Source organism: Carettochelys insculpta, chromosome 5 (assembly GCF_033958435.1).
Source record: "Carettochelys insculpta isolate YL-2023 chromosome 5, ASM3395843v1, whole genome shotgun sequence".
Classification (NCBI taxonomy): Eukaryota; Metazoa; Chordata; order Testudines; family Carettochelyidae; genus Carettochelys; species Carettochelys insculpta.
In genome coordinates, this window is record NC_134141.1 from 27,551,414 (window position 1) to 27,570,560 (window position 19,147).

Consider the following 19,147-nt stretch of genomic DNA (forward strand, 5'->3'; position numbering starts at 1 on the left):
TTTTTTTAAATCAGCAAAGACACCATTTTTAAATGCTAACATTCACTTTTCAGCTGTTTTTGCTGGAATACGCTTAAGAACACAAGTAGCTGTGATTACTTTTAAACAGTGGGAGACAGAACTATGGAAGTGAAAGAGTAATGGCTCAAAACTATCCTGGAGCATCATTCTGAGAGAGAAAAATGCAATCACTGGAGTGCAGTTTTTTCTCTTCCCAGTCAGGTTCACGTGCTTGTGAATACCTCATAATTATGATGCATTATGTATATGCAGTAGCAACTACCAGCCCCAGTCCTGGAACAGCATCCCATTGTGGCAGGGGAAATACAAGCAAAGAATTTTAAAAAAATGGTCCCTCCCTTTAAAGAGCTTACAATCAAAATCATGGATCTACAGTCCCTTTAGATACATCTGCACTACAGCTCAAACTGACACTTGGAGAGCGATCCACTACCAGTTGATTTTGCGAGTCCAGTGAAGACCTGTCAAATCAACTGCAGATCACTCTCCTGTTGATCCTGTTACTTTCCCTGGATAAAAGGAGTAAGGAAGTTGACAGGAAGGTCTCTCCCATCGACCCCTCCTCCACCCATGGAGTAGAACCTGTGGTAATTTGACTTAAGGTACATTATTCATGCAGCACGAGCTGTGTAGTTTAAGTCAACTTTCTGCTGTAGAGTAGATGCAGCCTAAGGCAACTGATCAATAAATCTACCATTCAGGTGCTCATCTACAAATGCAAGCTAAATTTGTACTCGGCTCGATGATGTTCAAGAGGATCAGAGGCATTTAGATATTCAGCATTGTCTCACCCCAGCCTTCTCGACTATCTAAGCCAGTAACAAGAAGCTACATGACAAAGGTCAGACACTCTGGTCTGGCTGAGTGGGGCTCAGTGCATGGCCAGGCTGGAGGAACAGCAAACCTGCTTCCATGCCACCTTTGGAGCACACTAATCCAGAGACCCCTTCAGCACAGCACGCATCACATCTCCTTTTCAATGACCACACCCTGTTCACTGAGTATAGGTAGACAGCCCAGTGTTGGTACACAATTTGTATTCACATCTGTATCTGCACAAATGAATTTCCATACTGACATCTGTGAATGTGGATACCCACAGATATAAAGTGGATATGCGCACATTTGCAGGGTTCTAGATACAAAGTCTGCATCTGCAAAACTGAGCTGTGGACAGCCACATCCTCACCCTCTGATACCCCCAGATATCCACAGATTTGTTGGGCTCTAAGTATAGGGAAGCACATAGGAGTCATTAGGCTGGCTGCAGAGTGCATACCAATTTCTATGTATATTGGGGGAATCTTCAGAAGGCCACGTAGTGGCTTCTTGGTTTTTCTGTCCACACAAAGCAGGCACAACTGTCTGGTTTGAGAGAAACAGGTTGCCACATTCTCAGCACCAAATTTTGTTATTTTGAGCATCAGGCACACAATAGCTTCCTCAAGAGAACAACCACCCGCCCTACAAAGGACAGAAATGAAAGACTCTCAAGCCTGCATGCAGTGACACTCTGTGCTGCCAAGTCCCTCAAACACCTGTTTTCCATCACCATTCTACACACACCCGACACACCAGCAGTAGCTGATAACACCTAGGTTACGTCTACACGTGCAGCCAACATCAAAATAGCTTATTTCGATGTTGTGACATCGAAATAGTCTATTTCGATGAATAACGTCTACACGTCCTCCAGGGCCGGCAACGTCGATGTTCAACTTCGACGTTGCTCAGCCCAACATCGAAATAGGCGCAGCGAGGGAACGTCTACACGTCAAAGTAGCACACATCGAAATAGGGATGCCAGGCACAGCTGCAGACAGGGTCACAGGGCGGACTCAACAGCCAGCCGCTCCCTTAAAGGGCCCCTCCCAGACACAGTTGCACTAAACAACACAAGATACACAGAGCTGACAACTGGTTGCAGACCCTGTGCCTGCAGCATAGATCCCCAGCTGCCGCAGAAGCAGCCAGAAGCCCTGGGCTAAGGGCTGCTGCCCACGGTGACCATAGAGCCCCGCAGGGGCTGGAGAGAGAGCATCTCTCAACCCCCCAGCTGATGGCCGCCATGGAGGACCCAGCAATTTCGACGTTGCAGGACGCGGATCGTCTACATGGTCCCTACTTCGATGTTGAACGTCGAAGTAGGGCGCTATTCCTATCTCCTCATGAGGTTAGCGACTTCGACGTCTCGCCGCCTAACGTCGAAGTTAACTTCGAAATAGCGCCCGACGCGTGTAGACGCGACGGGCGCTATTTCGAAGTTGGTGCCGCTACTTCGAAGTAGCGTGCACGTGTAGACGCAGCTCTAGAGTAGCAGATGAGATAGCTGCAATACTTAAATGGTAAAATGTTCATGAGGACAGCAATGTAAAATGCAAACAGATGCAGTTTATCTATTTGCTGCTCAGATTACAATATGGTGCAAATAAATATTAGGTAAATACTACACTGTGACCATGTGCCAATTGTTCTGCCTCTGTCACCATTTATACTTCATCTCTGCTGAGGTGCAAACTGCTCCCAACTTGTGTGAAACACCTTTCTAAATCATAATAGCTGTACAGCTCACACGGGCATGTACATGCAAATCAATCCTACCAAGAATACGCCATTTTTAAGTAGATCTGTACCCTCACTATCAGAAGTGGAAGCAGCTAAATGGCAGCCTTAAGAATAATTTATTATACATAGATCTCTTTTTCTTGATTCTCTCACAAGATTAGTCACCATGCAGCTCCCACAAGGGCTTTCCTTCATTGCACTGGGCAAATGCACCTGGGTTCCCAAAGGACTAGTTTTTATATATTTCCAACAATCCCATCCCTAACCTCTGCAGTTTAGTCATTTTTAACTCACGCACAGTAATGCTTTCTTCATGTTTACTCTAGTGCTCCACATTAAAAAAATTCAGCCAAGTAATGCTGTGGTCTGACAAGAGCTGCTGAGAGTGTTCTTTTCTCAAGACTAAACATGCCCAGGTTTTTAAACCTTACCTCAACGGTCAGGTTTTTTTCAACCTTTTATTATTTTTGTTGTCCACATCTGGACTCTCTCCAGTTTGCTGACATCCTTCTTAAAATGGGGACACAAACACTAGACACAGTTCCCCAACTAAGGCCTCACCACTACCAAGTAGAGCAGGAAGATTATCTTGTGTATCTTACACATGAGACTCCTGTTAATACACTCAAAATGATATTCTCCTTTTCTATAACTGCATCACATGGTTGGCTCACACTGTATTTGTGATCTACTCTAACCCACAGATTCCTTTCTGCAGCACTGCCACCTAGCCAATTATCTCCCATTTTGTAGTTGTACGGTTCACTTTTCCTTCCTAAATATAATACTTTGCCTATATCTTTACTGAATTTCATCTCACTGAGCTGAGACCAATTCTTTAATTTATCAGAATTGTTTGGGATTCTAATCCTGTCCTCCAAAGTGTTTGCAACCTCTCCTGAAGTGGTGTCACCCATTGGTTCTAGAAGTAGAGTCTCCATTCCTTCGTTCAAGCAATTAATCAAAATAGCTCCAGCACAAAGTTGACATCTTCAGGACCCCATTAGGTACATGCCCCCAGGTTTGAAGCAAACCACTGATAACTACTCTTTGAGTACAGTCAGTTGATCATTAGTGCACCCACCTTATAATCATGTCTTTTAGATCACACTTTCCTAGTTTGCCTGGGATAATGTCATGTGGGACAGCGTCAAAAGCTTCACCCAAATCAATATATATAATGTCTATTCCCCTCCCTCGAAAGGTGAACCCCATCCCTGCTTAGCAGTCCTTCTTGGAAAAGCATCTTGTGCTCAAGGAAGCCAAAGCCCTCCTGGCAACACCATCTTCGCAACCAGGCATTCACCTCCAGGATGCACTTGTCTCTGCCTGGGCCCCCACCATTGACAGGAAGGACTGAGGAGAATACTATCTGTGCTCCAAACTCATTCACCCCATACTCCCATAGTCCTGTAGTCACCCTTGATCTGCTCCATGTCACACCTTGCACTATCATTCATGCCCATATGGATGAGGCGTATGGGGTAGTAGTCAGAAGGCCCGATGATCCTTGATAGTCCCTCTGTAATGTTTCGGATGTGGGCCCCCAGCATGCAGTGTATCTCCGGGGACGTCATCTCAGGGCGACAGATGGGTGCCTCTGTCCCTCTCAGACAATAGGGTCTCCAATCACCGCTGCCAAGCGTCTCCTCTTCCCAGTGGTGGCTGCAAACCTCCCAGGCTTGGGGGTGCATGGCTTCTCCTCCTCCTCCTCCTTCTCATTGGAAGATTTCTCACCTATGGTATCCAGAGCAGCACAACAGTTCCCCAGAACCATAGGTTCTGGTGGGAGGGTTGGAAGCAGGGATGGAGCACTGCATGCTGTGAGAAGTTACCAGCGGCCAGTGCTCTCCCCCTCCACCCCCGCAGACAGAACCATCCCCTCCTCCATCAGTGGTGTGCCAGCAGTCCACTGTAGCTGAATCGGTACCTCAGCTTTAGATGTTGCCACGCGGACACTCTCCAGGAATTCATCACGGACTCAGATTCTCCTTAGCCTCACCACTTCCTTCTGCAGCTCTCCCACCTGCTGCCTGAGAGATTCCAGAAGCAGGCACCTTTCACATTGGATGTTCCCTTAGCCTGGATTTCAGCAAGTGTGAAATGTGAGCCACAGTCTCTGCAAAACTACACCAGGGTCTGGGGAGAGGCCCTACTGATCTGAATACCTCTAACTTACCTAAATAGTCTTGAATCTGTTCTCTCCCTATTGTAGTTTGTAATCATTGCCTCTGGTTCTCATTTTGTCCCTACATGCTTGTGCTATTCTTTTGTATTTATTCTAAGGAATATGTCCGTGTTTCACTGGTAGGATTCCTTTTTGATTTTCAGGTGTAACCCTTCTGCTGGAACGAGTGGGCAGCAACCAGGGCCAGGTTCAACATCTAGGGGTTCCTTTTCATCCATCTCACATAGAACCGGCTCGAGCCTCCACCCAGTAGCCTGGGAAGTTCACAAACCCCTGGGTGCCTCGGAGATGCAATGCTTCCCCACTCACAAGCAAACGTCTGAGTGTAGAAAAGAAACTTTTAATGAAAGAGGCAGAAAAGTCATATGGCATAAGCGTGGGAAAATACTGTACCCAAAGTTCATAACCAATCCTCAAGTAACTGTCCCAGCTCAAATGGATTGAGCAGTGTCCTTTGCCTCTCAGGATCACCAGTGCAATACTGTAAAGAGCCAATCCACACACCCAAACCTTCTCCATACCCGCCCTTCAAATGCCCCACTTACAACTATGTCCAGTCAGTACAGGCCCTGACACATTACCCTGATGCATTCCCTCATTGAGCCTGAGGCAAATGCCACCTTTGTGCTGCTCCAGCATTCTGCTTGTCGCTGCCAGCTGTTCCACTGGCACCCGCTGGTCGCTCCTGCCGGCTGCCTGCTGCTTCTCCTACTGTCTGCCCACTGGTTGTGCCTGCCAGCCACTTCTCTCACGAGCCACCTGTCTGCTGTCTTGTGGGTTTTGCTGTAGGCAAAACCCTGTGATTCCAGCTCTCCGTAGCTTCAGCTACCAGTGATTTCAGCTACCAGTGATTTCAGCTCACCGTGGCATTCAGCTCTGGACCTAGTCACAGGACCTCAGTATCCACCAAGGTGGATTCTCACAGGATAACTACAGACCCATCTATCTTTGAACAGTGAGGGGAGAACTAGTCAAACCAGTCTTACAGCTGTATAGCCACAAGGCTTCCAGCCAGCTGGTTCAACCACTATCCCTCCCACCTTTCACCTCACAAAGCTTAGATGGAAGGAGCCCTGTGCAATCCATATCTTACACAGCAGTGATGAGTGCCCTGTACCCCTACAACAACTTCAAGCATTTGTGAGACTCCACAATTCTAACACTGGGTGATAGCATAAACTGTGACTTTACAACAGATTGTTTATAATATAGAAGATGTCACAGCTTCACCTGCTCCCATCAGGCTTTGTTTACAAGGCATTACACAAGCACACCTTTGCATTTTCATGCAAATGGTTTCTGAAGACTACATTCTCCAAATCCTTCAGCAGTACTGAGCTCCTGCTGGCACATTCATTACACAGGGAAACAAAGAACTCCTACGGCTAAACATAATAGTCTCTTATTCTTCTAATCATTCTTTTGCATCAGGAGAGTTTGCTGTTGTGTCCGTCTCAGAGGAACAGCTTGCGTCTCCTGAACTACTTTCACCCACTTACTTTTTTCTTCCAAAGGGACTTTTTCTACTAACTCTCTGAGCTTATTAAAGTGTGCTTTTAAAAATTCCACTTTCCTTATTCAGCAGTTCTCACTCCTTCCCCTTCTTTTAATCAGGAAGCCTATCATTTCATGGTCTCTTTCAACCATGTTGCCTTCCACCATCAGATTCACAATCAATTCCCTCCGTTAGTCAAAATAAAGTCTAAAATGGCTGCCCACCAGGTTACTTCCTTCACCACCTCAAACAAGAAATTGTCCTCAAACACATTCCGACAAACTTACTGGACATTTTGTGTTTTACTGTATTATTTTTCCAACAGATATCTGGGCAAAGTCCTTCATTCTTACCAGGTGTATGGGTATTGCTATTATTTGTTCTAGAAAAACCTCAATGAGCTTGTTAAACTTCACATTCTACAGTATATGTTAAGGTCATCTGAAACAGATGGTAAGACATACCAGGAGAGGAACGATGACCGTAATCAGGAAAAAACTGATGAAAACTAATCATTTCTTGCTATAACCCCAGATGTTACGTATTAGAACATCGCTAATGAAGAGTCACTTTGTGTTAGTAGATTTTAAGAATTATTCAGTGAAAAAGTGCACAATAAAATCTTGAAGGTTACTGAACCACTCGGTGTGCTTTATTTAACTATATTTGTCAAATTATAATACTTTATGGGGTATTGGTCAATCTCTTGCCATATATTTTGTATACATATGGAAAGGACTACAGGTTACCTAATGGAAATGCTGATATGATTAGTATAGGCTCTGCCATGGGCCTGAAGCTGTGGCAGGGAGGCCATTTTCCTTACAGCAGCATTTGTTGTTGCCTTCTTTGGCACTTTTAGCATAAGTGAGATGGTGCTTATGGCAGCTGCTGACAGGTCCCAGCATGCATTAATGTAAAAGATTGCGTTCAGCTACCTGCAGGAACAATGTCCCTGCACTTATGGTACTCCAGTAGACTACAAGGAAAAGGAGACTTATGTAGCACTGAAGGACTGTGCAGATGGGTGCTTGTGCCATGTCAAGACAATAAGAGCCTTGCTAAAAGCCTGGGGCCTGCAACCAGGAATGTTCACACACAGTGATGGCAGCTGTCTGACCCAGGTACCAATTCAGCATAGTGCTGAGAGAAACCCTGCAGTGCTGTGGCCTTGAGCTCCCCCCAATTTGGTGCTCAGTGTTTCAGGATTTGGAAAGCATTAGCAGCTACAGGGCTCTGCAGCACACAACAGGCAGGCAGGACAATGCTGGAAAGCAAGGTGTTACGGGACCTAGGTCTGCACCAAGCAAAAGATGTCAGGGAACAGCAAAACAAATCACTTGTTTGTTTCAGAAACACCACATAAGACAAGCAAAATCTGGATGTGTGGGCACGGCAGATAATACAGCTGCTTCAGCCCAGCGGGGCTGCCCACGTGAACTTGTAGGTGCTCAGCACAGGCATGCAGGAGGATCAGCTCCTGCTGCTTATGAGCTTATTGATGGGCAATGGCTGATAGCGGACTTAGTGCATGCAGGCGAAGCTTGTAAGAAAGTAAATAAGGGGTATCCTGGAGAAAGGGGGCTCAGTGGTACGGCACAGGGGCAGCCACTATCATCAGTCAGATGTTTTGAAGGAAATGACATAGATGGGGCAGATAGTGATTCTGACATACGGCTAGTAGAGACGCGGGCATGGCTTGGCCAACGGGTGTGATACCAGGAGGCGTGGCTTGGTGGGCAGCAACCAACCTAGCTGTTGGTAGCCCCTGTGGCTGCTTCCCAGTGTGGTTAGGAGAACAAAGTAAACAGTTCCCAGAGGTAAAAAGAACTAGGGTTTTGATGATGGACATCAGGCTCATGTCATAAGGGGAGACCTTGTGGCCTTTGTGGGCCAAGGTCAGAGCTTGCGGACCTCACAAGTGCCTACCCTGCTTCACCCTCTGTCCCCCTCACAGAGAGGTGCTAGGACTGAGAGTGGAGTCCAGAAGAGGCATGATAGGGTCACTTTGTTAGAGCATCATGAGAAGACTTCCACTGAAGCTCCTCAATTGGTTTGCTATGCTTAAAAGACTGCCTGCTCCAAGCGCTGCCCATGTAACACCATTAAATTAATATTGTAACTCACTGGGAAGAAAAGATAGCCAGATGATAAAGACATGTACAACATTACATTATCTAGTAATCGGTGACTTCAGTAGTTATCCTCTCTCTCTCTCGACTTAAACAGGATACATTTTCTAGCTCAATAAAGTGTGTGATTATTCTCTAAGAATGGGGAAAGAGCTGACTAATCACACTAAGGGAATGAAAATTAAATCAACAGTCCAAAGATCCAACTCCAACAGAATCTTTGTTAAAATTTTTAAAAATACATAGTTGCACAGGAACATCAAGAATAAAGGAAAGGCAAAACCTTTTTTGTGGGGCATGGGGGAGATAAGATTTATCATGGTTATTTTGAGGGCATTTGTGACTTTTATTAAAAGGGAAGGCAAATGATTTGTTATATTGCTATCAGTATTTATTACATTGTACCAACTAAAGCACCTTTTAAAATATTTTTAAGTTATCAACATCAACAACACACTTCATTTTTCACATTATAAACAGAGATCTGCAGGGTATGGTACACTAGTTCTCTGTAGACTAGTTTAACACCTGATTGAATAAAACACATACCTCTGCATATTTTGCCACTGAGCTGGCTTCAACTGCATAGACTTTCCTAGCACCAGCCTGTACCGCAAAAAACGAAAGGATTCCTGATCCACAGCCAACGTCTAGGACCACCTTAGAAATAAAACATACACACACAAAAATTAGAAGGTGGATTAATTTCTAAGTTATGAACTTCTTGAGTATCTAAGTCCCAGAAAACCCAGCAGAACATCCTAAAGAAATATTTAAACTTGGACAAAAAAAGGCACTAAAAAGTCAAACATCGCACATTTTATTTTGGGAGCTTAAAAGAGAAATCAATCCACCAGGTCTCGTCTCCAACTTTTCATAGGGTGAGGATGTCATTACCATTTACCACAGAGATACACTTCACTTCTGGCTATATGCCTGGGATACATATCTCTGTGGGTTTCTATTCTGGAGACTTGGCATCCTCATATTTGCTTTGTTAAGTAAGTCAGTAATAGCACCAATTATCATTGAATCCACATAAGGAGGCTAGGAATTTATGAAATATTCACATAATCTAAGATATGAAAGAGTTACTGAAAAATTGTACTGGCCACAGCCTGTGACATGTAAAAGAAGCTCAAGTGAGATCTGAGATTCTCCCTTTGTTTTTAAAAAGTTCCATCTTAAATGCTCATAGTGACACAACATTTGAAAAAGCTGCTGAAATACAGTCTTCCTTCTCTAGGAGTGGGCAATAACTGAATTATGGGCTGGATGCAGTTGATCCACCTTAGCCACTGGTGGACCACCAGTTGCTTTATTTACATGAGCATCCACAGGCACAGCCACTCACAGGTCCTGTTGGCTGTGGTTCACCATTCCTGATCAATGGAGTGAGAAGCAGCACGTGCTGGGCCAATGGAAGCGGCGAGTGGCTGCACCCATGGACCCTCAGTAAATAAAGCGACAGCCCGCCAAGGGCTAACCCTGGTGAACTGCATCCAGCTTGTGGGCCACTGATGGCCCAGCCCTATCCTACACTCTTCTTCGCTATATATTTTATTCTGATCTGTTTTACTCAGGAATTATTCACATATTTATTTCATGTACATAAAACACAGATGTTAGAGCTTTAACTATGTACTGCATACATACAAGAATACAGATGCTGGACACACTGTTTTAAGAAAGATTTAGATAGATTAGATATATTTACTCTCCCACACACACAGGTGTGTATGTATATGTTTTTACTGATAATTCCATAAGTAGCTGGGTGTCATTTTCAAATGAAGGCTATAATCCTGAAAAAAAACCCAAAACTTATGCACATATTTAACTTTAAGCAAACAGTTTCACTGCAGGATTGAGCTTTTTATTTTACTTTTCATTTAAAAAAAACACTTTGGCAGCTGCATAACTTCACCCACATTAGTAGCCCTTGGAGTCTTAACTGGATTCCTTATGTGAGTAAAGTGTGCAGTGGGGTTTTATTTCAGGTTTTTTTTTTCTTTTCAAATAGTGGTGCCATAAACATTGCTGAAACAGTTTGGATTCTGCTGCTAGCTTTATTTCCGACATCTGCAGGTCCAGCCCAATCCCTGTTATGAAGCTGCATGGAGCATAGCAATGTAATTACAAGTCACTCGAGATGCTATGGTTAAAAAGCTTCATAAATGCATGGATAGATACTGGCAATTAGTGAGAAAATGACTGAGTAGCCTAAGTGAGAGCATGAGTGAAAGAGGAGTGTTACAGAAGCCAGTCTCCATATCTGAGCCTGCCCCTATGGTTTTGCTTCTGGGCTACATAGAAAACAAGAAGCCTTATTTTGCAATTGAAATCTTGCAGAAACTCTCACAAAATTTGGCCCAAGACAGCTGAAATCTCACAGAGAACACTTAACTTTGTGACTTTTGCCAATTGGGAGCAAAACCTCATAAGCCTTCTGTGCTATGTATACAGAAACCAGACCACGTCCTTGTCCCAGACCTGAAACAGTCCCATTGGCCCTTCTCTAGTAAGTGCTTCTCTTTTTGGGAAGGTGGGGAAGAAACTGAGGCTCCAATATCCAATGTTCCTAGAGGAGCTTGGGTGAGTGTGGGATTTGGGGGGCTGTGTGGTGAGCTGGTGGGTGAACGTCTGTCTGTCTGCAGCTATGTCACTTTGCAGAGGAGGGCAGTTTGATCAGCTGCCTGGGTGCCTGAGCTTGTGCTGTGCAGAGAAGAGCAGTCTGCAAGGTGTGAATTGGGGGAGTTCCCTGCCAGGTGAGCCTTCAAGGGCTGATTAGACTGGAGGCAAGGCTTTGAGCCAGGCCTGACCAGCTAGCAGCTCTCCCTATAAGAAGGGAGCTCTCAGCGAACAAGGGGCAGCAGCTAACAAGGAAGGGAGTTTGCCTCTGGGAGTTCGCCGAGGGAGGAGCCCCGTGTTTGTTGTCCTTTTCAGGTATGGTGTTCCACCTGCGCCCTGCAAGGCAGCACTATCAGGAAAAGGAGTCTCTGAAGAGAAGAGCCTGAAGAGTGATGGGGAAAGGTGGACCTGGGGGCACTGAGAGCAGCTGCGGGGAGAGGGGCCAGTGCAGTGAGGAGGGCAGACATGGGAGCAGATGGGGGTAGTGGGTTGGGGAGGGTCCTATGGTGATGGTAGCTGGGGGAAGGGGCGGCGAAAGGTGGGGAGGAGGGTCCTGGGGATATGAGGTCATTGCTGTGTAGGGAGCTATGATGACTCGTGGTGACAGAGAGGCATGAAGTAGTGGGATCCTTAACCACATTCTCCACACCCCACTGCCTTGTGGGTTATCCTGGGAAGGAGGGAGGCTAAGGGAGTAAACCCTGACAGAAAATCCGGAGTGGAGTCCGAAGGCAGTTCGGTGTCAACTTCTGGCACTGTCCCGGCAACTCCTGCAGCTGAGCTGGTACCAGACGTGGAGGTTATCCTCTCCTTTGGACTATATCAGTAAAGCCGAGAGGGGGTCACTGGTGTCTGGGCAGCCCAGAGTCTCCATAATAAGTGCCCAGGCTCACGCCCGGAGAGGTACTCCAGCATCGCTGAACAGCGTTGCATCAACATGGGAGGCAACAGATACCGGTTATAAGCTCTTGCTCGATTGGCGTAGAGAACGAGCGCCAGGGGTTGCCTTCGACAGTGGGAGAGATCCTCGCATCTCACTGGAGAGTCACCGCCCGCCTCAAGCTGGGCAGCCCCCAGTCAATAGGGTACTGTCCCGCCACAGTTCACCTGCCTTGCTGGGTGCGTGAGGCTTAAGGTTCCTGAACCTGACAAGTGACTGAAATTTGGGCACCACGCAAACCAATAAGAAAATCAACAAGAAATGAGAAACATCAACAATTTAAGCTTGCTTGCTGGAATGTGTGGACCATGCTGATCGGCTTGACCGAAGATCTTCAGGCCATCAGTAACACCCGAAAGACCGCTGTCATCAACGAGGAACTGAAGAGGCTCCGAGTTGATATCGCTGCACTGCAAGAGACACGACTCGCAGATTCAGGATCTCTAAAGGAAAAGGACTACACCTTTTTCTGGCAGGGTAAAGCCCAAGAAGAACCCAGAGAGCATGGTGTTGGCTTTGCTGTCAGAAACACCCTTCTACAAATGGTGGATTTAGTCATGGGCGGATCAGAAAGATTTCTTCGGATCACAGTTCAAACTTGCGCCGGTCCCGTCTACCTGATCAGCACTTATGCTCCAACCCTGTACGCCACACCAGAAGTAAAAGACAAGTTCTATGACGTGCTTAGTGCTGCTGTAGCGCAAATACCTGCTCGTGAACAACTGTACATCTTGGGTGACTTCAATGCAAGAGTTGGAGCTGATTGGGCCTCATGGCCTTCCTGCTTAGGACACTTCGGTGTGGGAAAAATTAATGACAATGGACAGTGTCTCCTTGAACTGTGCACGTACCACAATCTGTGTATCACAAACACATTCTTCCAAACGAAGCCACAGCGCAGAGTGTCATGGAGACACCCACGCTCGAAGCACTGGCATCAACTAGACGTGGTCATCACTAGGCGTAATAACCTCAAAAACGTCCTTCTGACATGCAGCTATCATAGTGCTGACTGTGATACAAGTCACTCGCTAGTTTGCTCCAAGCTCAAGCTGACACCCAAGAAGCTGTACTGCTCTAAACCTGCTGGAAGGCCCCGCATTGACGCCAGAAAGACGGCAAACTCGGAGAAAGCTGAAAAGTTCAGAGACACCCTCCAGGAAAATCTGCGCAGCGGCCCTGGGGGCGCCAATGCGACATCCAAATGGCAACATCTGAGAGATACAGTTTACAACACAGCCTTGTCGGTGTTTGGAAGAAGAGCTAGAAACACGAACGACTGGTTCGAAGCTAACTCCGATGAGATGATTCCAGTCATTGAAAAGAAGCACGCTGCACTCCTGGAGTACAAATGCTCACCGAGCCAGAGTACCCAGCAAGCACTTACAGAGGCCAGAAGAACAGTACAGCAGACAGCCAGGCGCTGTGCCAACAACCACTGGCTCCAGCTATGCAGCAGCATCCAGACCTGTGCCGACTTTGGTAATCTCAGAGGAGCGTATGAGGGTATGAAGAAGGCATTAGGACCTACTCAGAACAAGATGGCACCTCTGAAATCCAAATCTGGTGAAGTCATTGCTGACAAAGCCAAACAGATGGAGCGCTGGGTTGAGCACTACTCCGAGCTGTACTCACGCAAGAACATTGTGGTTGACACAGCCCTCGATGCCATCGAGCTCCTACCAGTAATAGACGAACGGGATCAAGAACCGACTGTGGATGAACTGAACAGAGCCATCGACAGCATTGCAGCAGGAAAGGCCCCTGGTCAGGATGGTATACCACCAGAGGTAATCAAATGTGCAGCGGACACACTCCTGGAACCCCTACATGAGCTACTGTGCCTGTGCTGGAAAGAGGGTGAGGTTCCACAGGATATGCACAACGCTAACATTGTAACTTTGTATAACAACAAAGGAGACAGAAGCGACTGCAACAACTACAAAGGAATCTCCCTCCTAAGCGTCACTGGTAAACTGTTTGCTCGCGTCAGTTGTCAGACTCCAGAAGATTGCTGAGAGGGTGTACCCCGAATCGCAGTGCAGATTCCGCGCAGAGAGGTCTACCGTTGACATGGTCTTCTCTCTAAGGCAGCTGCAGGAGAAGTGCAGGGAGCAGAGAAAGCTACTCTACTTAGCCTTCATCGACCTGACCAAGGCCTTTGACTTGGTCAGCAGGGATGGTCTGTTCAAACTGCTCCACAAGATAGGCTATCCTCCACTGTTACTCAAGATGATCCAGTCGTTCCACGAAGACATGAGAGGAACCATCCAATATGACGGTGCATTATCGGATGCTTTCAGAATCAGGAGCGGCGTCAAACAAGGATGCGTGCTTGCTCCGACATTGTTCGGGATCTTCTTCGCACTCCTCCTGAAGCATGCCTTTGGATCGTCAACACAGGGCATCTTGCCGCACACAAGATCTGATGGGAAACTGTTTAACCTTGCAAGGCTGAAAGCTAAGTCTAAGTTGTGGGAAGTCCTCATCAGAGACATGCTGTTCGCAGACGATGCTGCTGTAGTGTCTCACACAGAAGACCAGCTTTAAAAACTGCTGGATCAGTTCTCCAAAGCGTGCAAGGACTTTGGGCGTACCATCAGCCTAAAGAAGACAAACGTACTCGGTCAGGATGTTGCTGAATCCCCATCAATCAGCATTGACAACTATATGTTAGAGGTTGTCCACGAGTTCGTTTACCTTGGGTCCACCATCACTGACACCCTGTCGTTGGACACTGAGCTAAATAGGAGGATCGGAAAAGCGGCCACAACTCTGTCCAGACTCAGCAAGAGAGTGTGGAATAACAACAAGCTGTACACTCACACCAAAATGCAAGTCTACAGAGCCTGCATCCTCAGCACCCTCCTTTATGGCAGCGAGACTTGGACCCTGTATGCCCGTCAGGAAAAGAGGCTGAACATAAGAACATAAGAATGGCCATACTGGGTCAGACCAAAGGTCCATCCAGCCCAGCATCCCATCTGCCGACGGTGGCCAATGCCAGGTGCCCCAGAGAAGGAGAACAGAAGACAATGATCAAGTGATTTATCTCCTGCCATCCATCTCCTGCCCTTGTTCTGAAGGCTAGGGCACCATACTTTATCCCTGGCTAATAGCCATTTATGGACCTAACCTGCAAAAATTTATCAAGCTCTTTTTTAAACCCTAATAGAGTCCTGGCCTTCACAGCCTCCTCGGGCAAGGAGTTCCACAGGTTGACTGTGCGCTGTGTGAAGAAAATTTCCTTTTATTAGTTTTGAACCTACTACTCATCAATTTCATTTGGTGTCCCCTAGTTCTTGTATTATGGGAAAAGGTAAATAATTTTTCTATATTCACTTTCTCCACACCATTCATGATTTTATATACCTCTATCATATCGCCCCTCAATTGCCTCTTTTCCAAACTGAAAAGTCCCAGTCTCTCTAGCCTTTCCCCATATGGGACCCGTTCCAAGCCCCTAATCATCTTAGTTGCCCTTTTCTGAACCTTTTCTAATGCCAATATATCTTTTTTGAGGTGAGGAGACCACATCTGCACGCAGTACTCAAGATGTGGGAGTACCATAGTTTTATATAGGGGAAGTATGATATCTTTTGTCTTATTATCGATCCCTTTTTTAATAATTCCTAACATCCTATTTGCCTTACTAACTGCCGCTGCACACTGCGTGGATGTCTTCAGAGAACTATCGACTATAACTCCAAGATCCCTTTCCTGATCTGTCGTAGCTACATTTGACCCCATCATGTAGTACGTGTAATTTGGGTTATTTTTTCCAACATGCATTACCTTACACTTACCCACATTAAATTTCATTTGCCATTTTGCTGCCCAATCACTCAGTTTGCTGAGATCTTTTTGTAGTTCTTCACAATCTGTTTTGGTTTTGACTGTCCTGAACAACTTGGTGTCATCTGCAAACTTTGCCACCTCACTGCTTACCTCATTTTCTAGATCATTGATGAACAAGTTGAACAGGATCGGTCCCAGGACTGACCCCTGGGGAACACCATTAGTTACCCTCCTCCATTGTGAAAATTTACCATTTATTCCCACCCTTTGTTTTCTGTCTTTTAACCAATTCCTGATCCATGAAAGGATCTTTCCTCCTATCCTATGACCGCCTAATTTACATAAAAGCCTTTGGTGTGGGACCGTGTCAAAGGCTTTCTGGAAATCTAGGTATATTATGTCCACTGGGTGCCCCTTGTCCGCATGTTTATTAACCCCTTCAAAGAATTCTAATAGATTAGTTAGACACGACTTCCCTCTGCAGAAACCATGCTGACTTTTGCCCAACAATTCGTGCTCTTCTACGTGCCTTGCAATTTTATTCTTTACTAGTGTTTCTACTAATTTGCCTGGTACTGATGTTAAACTTATCGGTCTATAATTTCCAGGGTCTCCTCTAGAGCCTTTTTTAAATATTGGTGTTATATTGGCCGTCTTCCAGTCATTTGGTACCAAAGTGGATTTAAAGGATAGGTTACAAACCACTGTTAATAACTCCGCAATTTCCATTTGAGTTCTTTCAGAACCCTTGGGTGAATACTGTCTGGTCCTGGAGACTTGTTACTATTCAGCTTATGAATTAACTCCAAAACCTCCTCTAATGTCACTTCAATCTGAGTGAGTTCCTCAGATTTGTAACCTAAAAAGGCTGGCTCAGATTTAGGAACCTCTGTAACATCCTCAGCTGTGAAGACTGAAGCAAAGAAATCATTTAATCGCTCCGCAATGGCACTGTCTTCCTTGATCACTCCTTTTATATCTTTATCGTCCAAGGGCCCCACTGCTTTTTTAGCGGGCTTCCTGCTTCTAATGTATTTAAAAAACATTTTACTATCGTTTTTTGAATTTTTGGCTAGCTGTTCCTCAAAATCTTTTTTGGCTTTTCTTACTACATTATGACACTTAATTTGGGAGTGTTTATGTTCCTTTCTATTTTCCTCACTAGGATTTGACTTCCACTTTTTAAAAGCTGCCCTTTTCTCTCTCACTGCCTTTTTAACATGGCTGTTTAGCCATGGTGGTTCTTTGTTAGGTCTCTTACTGTGTTTTTTTATTTGGGGTATACATTTAAGTTGGGCCTCTAGTATGGTGTCTTTAAACAGTTTCCATGCAGCTTCCAGGGATTTTAGTTTAATTACTCTACCTTTTAGTTTCTGTTTAACTAGCTTCCTCATTTTAGTGTAATTCCCCTTTTTGAAATTAAATGCCAGAGTGTTTGACCGCTGCGGTGTTCTTCCCAACACAGGAATATTAAAAGTTATTATATTGTGGTCACTATTTCCAGCCGGTCCAGTAACAGTTACCTCTTGGACCAGATCCTGCATTCCAGTCAAGACTAGATCGAGAATTGACTCTCCCCTTGTGGGTTCCTGTACTAGCTGCTCCAAGAAGCAGTCATTTAAGGCATCAAGAAATTTAATCTCTGAATCCCGTCCTGAGGTGACATGCACCCAGTCAATATGGGGATAATTGAAATCTCCTATTATTACTGTGTTTTTTATTTTGATAGCCTCTCTAATCTCCCTTAACATTTCAGCATCACTATCACTGTCCTGGTTAGGTGGTCGGTAATATATTCCTAATGCCATATTCATTATAGAGGAATATATGAATGAGGAATTATATATTAGAGGAATATATGAATATAGGAACGTCTTCCACTTGCGCTGCCTCAGGCGCATCCTTGGAATATCATGGAAGGACAGAGTGACCAACACCACCGTCCTCGAGCAAGCTGGAATCCCAACCATGCACACCCTCCTCAGGCAGCGTCGACTCCGCTGGCTTGGCCACGTCCACAGGATGAACGATGGAAGGATTCCAAAAGACATCCTGTATGGTGAGCTAGCCTCTGGCAAAAGACCTCCCAGACACCCCCAGTTGCGCTACAAAGATGTCTGCAAGAGAGACCTCAGAGAGATAGACATCGAGCTGGACAACTGGGAAGAACTAGCAGACGACCGCAGCAGATGGAGGCAGGGGTTACACAAGGGCCTTCAGAAGGGCGAGATGAAGATCAGACAGCTAGCAGAGGAGAACTGAGCGCACAGAAAGCACAATAAGGACTTGCCAGACACCCACTATATCTGCAAGAGATGCAGCAAGGACTGTCACTCTCGTGTGGGTCTTCATAGTCACAATAGATGCTGTAAATGAAGTCCTCAATTGAAACTTTAAAGGACGCGATCCATAGTCTATGCAGACTGAAGGATGCCTACTACTAGTAAGTGCTGCAGCTCAATCTATCAACAAACACAAAACCTCCCAATAGTGCATTTTACTTACCAGCCTTGAAAAAATAAGAGATTTTTGTGCATACATAAAAAGAAAGACAAATAATTTTGGCAAAAAAGTCTATTGGGGCTGAAAACATGCTTCATTTTAAAAATATGTCCTTAACGTGAAACTTAGGCTATGTAATAATCAAAACAGTTCAACCACAGGATGCTTATTGTAGCCAGTCTAAATCTCTGTTAGAGCTATGGGGAACACTAAGGTAACTAACATTGTTTCTGTTTTTTACATAGCATCAAATTAGGCCTTGGAGCCAAAATATTGCCTCTAATCTTATTTTCTCAGTGCAAGATTCTATTAAGCTCATTTTTTATTTCACAGACAACAAGCGTTCACAGAGCCAGTTTTGTTTCCATGCTATGCAAGGTATTAGACCACATCTCCACAGCCAGAGACACTAACTTTCCAAAACAGCAAATGACAGCAAAAACTGGGTAATGAGAAACAAACAAAAGGTTGGGAGAGGGAGACAATGACAAATCAAGCACAAGATTCTCTTTACCCACCAGGCTGATGGAAAGATTTGTGGGCAGAAGATTTCTCAAACCCTACTGGGGAACAGTCATTTTTATAAACTTTCCTCTTTGCATATGTTTAGAGGAGAGGTTCCCAAATGGTCCTCCTGACTTTGCAGTAAGGTACAGTCCTAGGGCACAAGACACCTCCTGCTGAGATAACGAGGTGCTGCAGATGTGCCTGCCTTGGTTTCTTTTCTTTCAGGGCCTTTTACAAGTTCCAAACAGTCTGAATGGACCTGAGACAAGATTCCACAAACGGAATCTATATCTTCTACTTTATCAAAACCAAAATAAGCTTGAACTGAAGTTCCTGCCCTTGGACTCCGAGGTGACATAGCTTTCCTC

At 45.4% G+C, this 19,147-nt stretch overlaps 1 protein-coding gene across 3 annotated transcripts in view; it reads right to left on the minus strand.

The window, feature by feature from the left end:
* LOC142013461 (histone-arginine methyltransferase CARM1-like) overlaps positions 1-19,147 on the minus strand; it is a 118,854-nt gene that overhangs the window by 33,895 nt on the left and 65,812 nt on the right. For all 3 annotated transcript variants that reach the window (XM_074994849.1, XM_074994848.1, XM_074994850.1), the window contains exon 5: positions 8,951-9,061. In XM_074994849.1, coding sequence (XP_074850950.1) covers positions 8,951-9,061 — 111 coding nt within the window. The remainder of the gene's footprint in view (positions 1-8,950; positions 9,062-19,147) is intronic.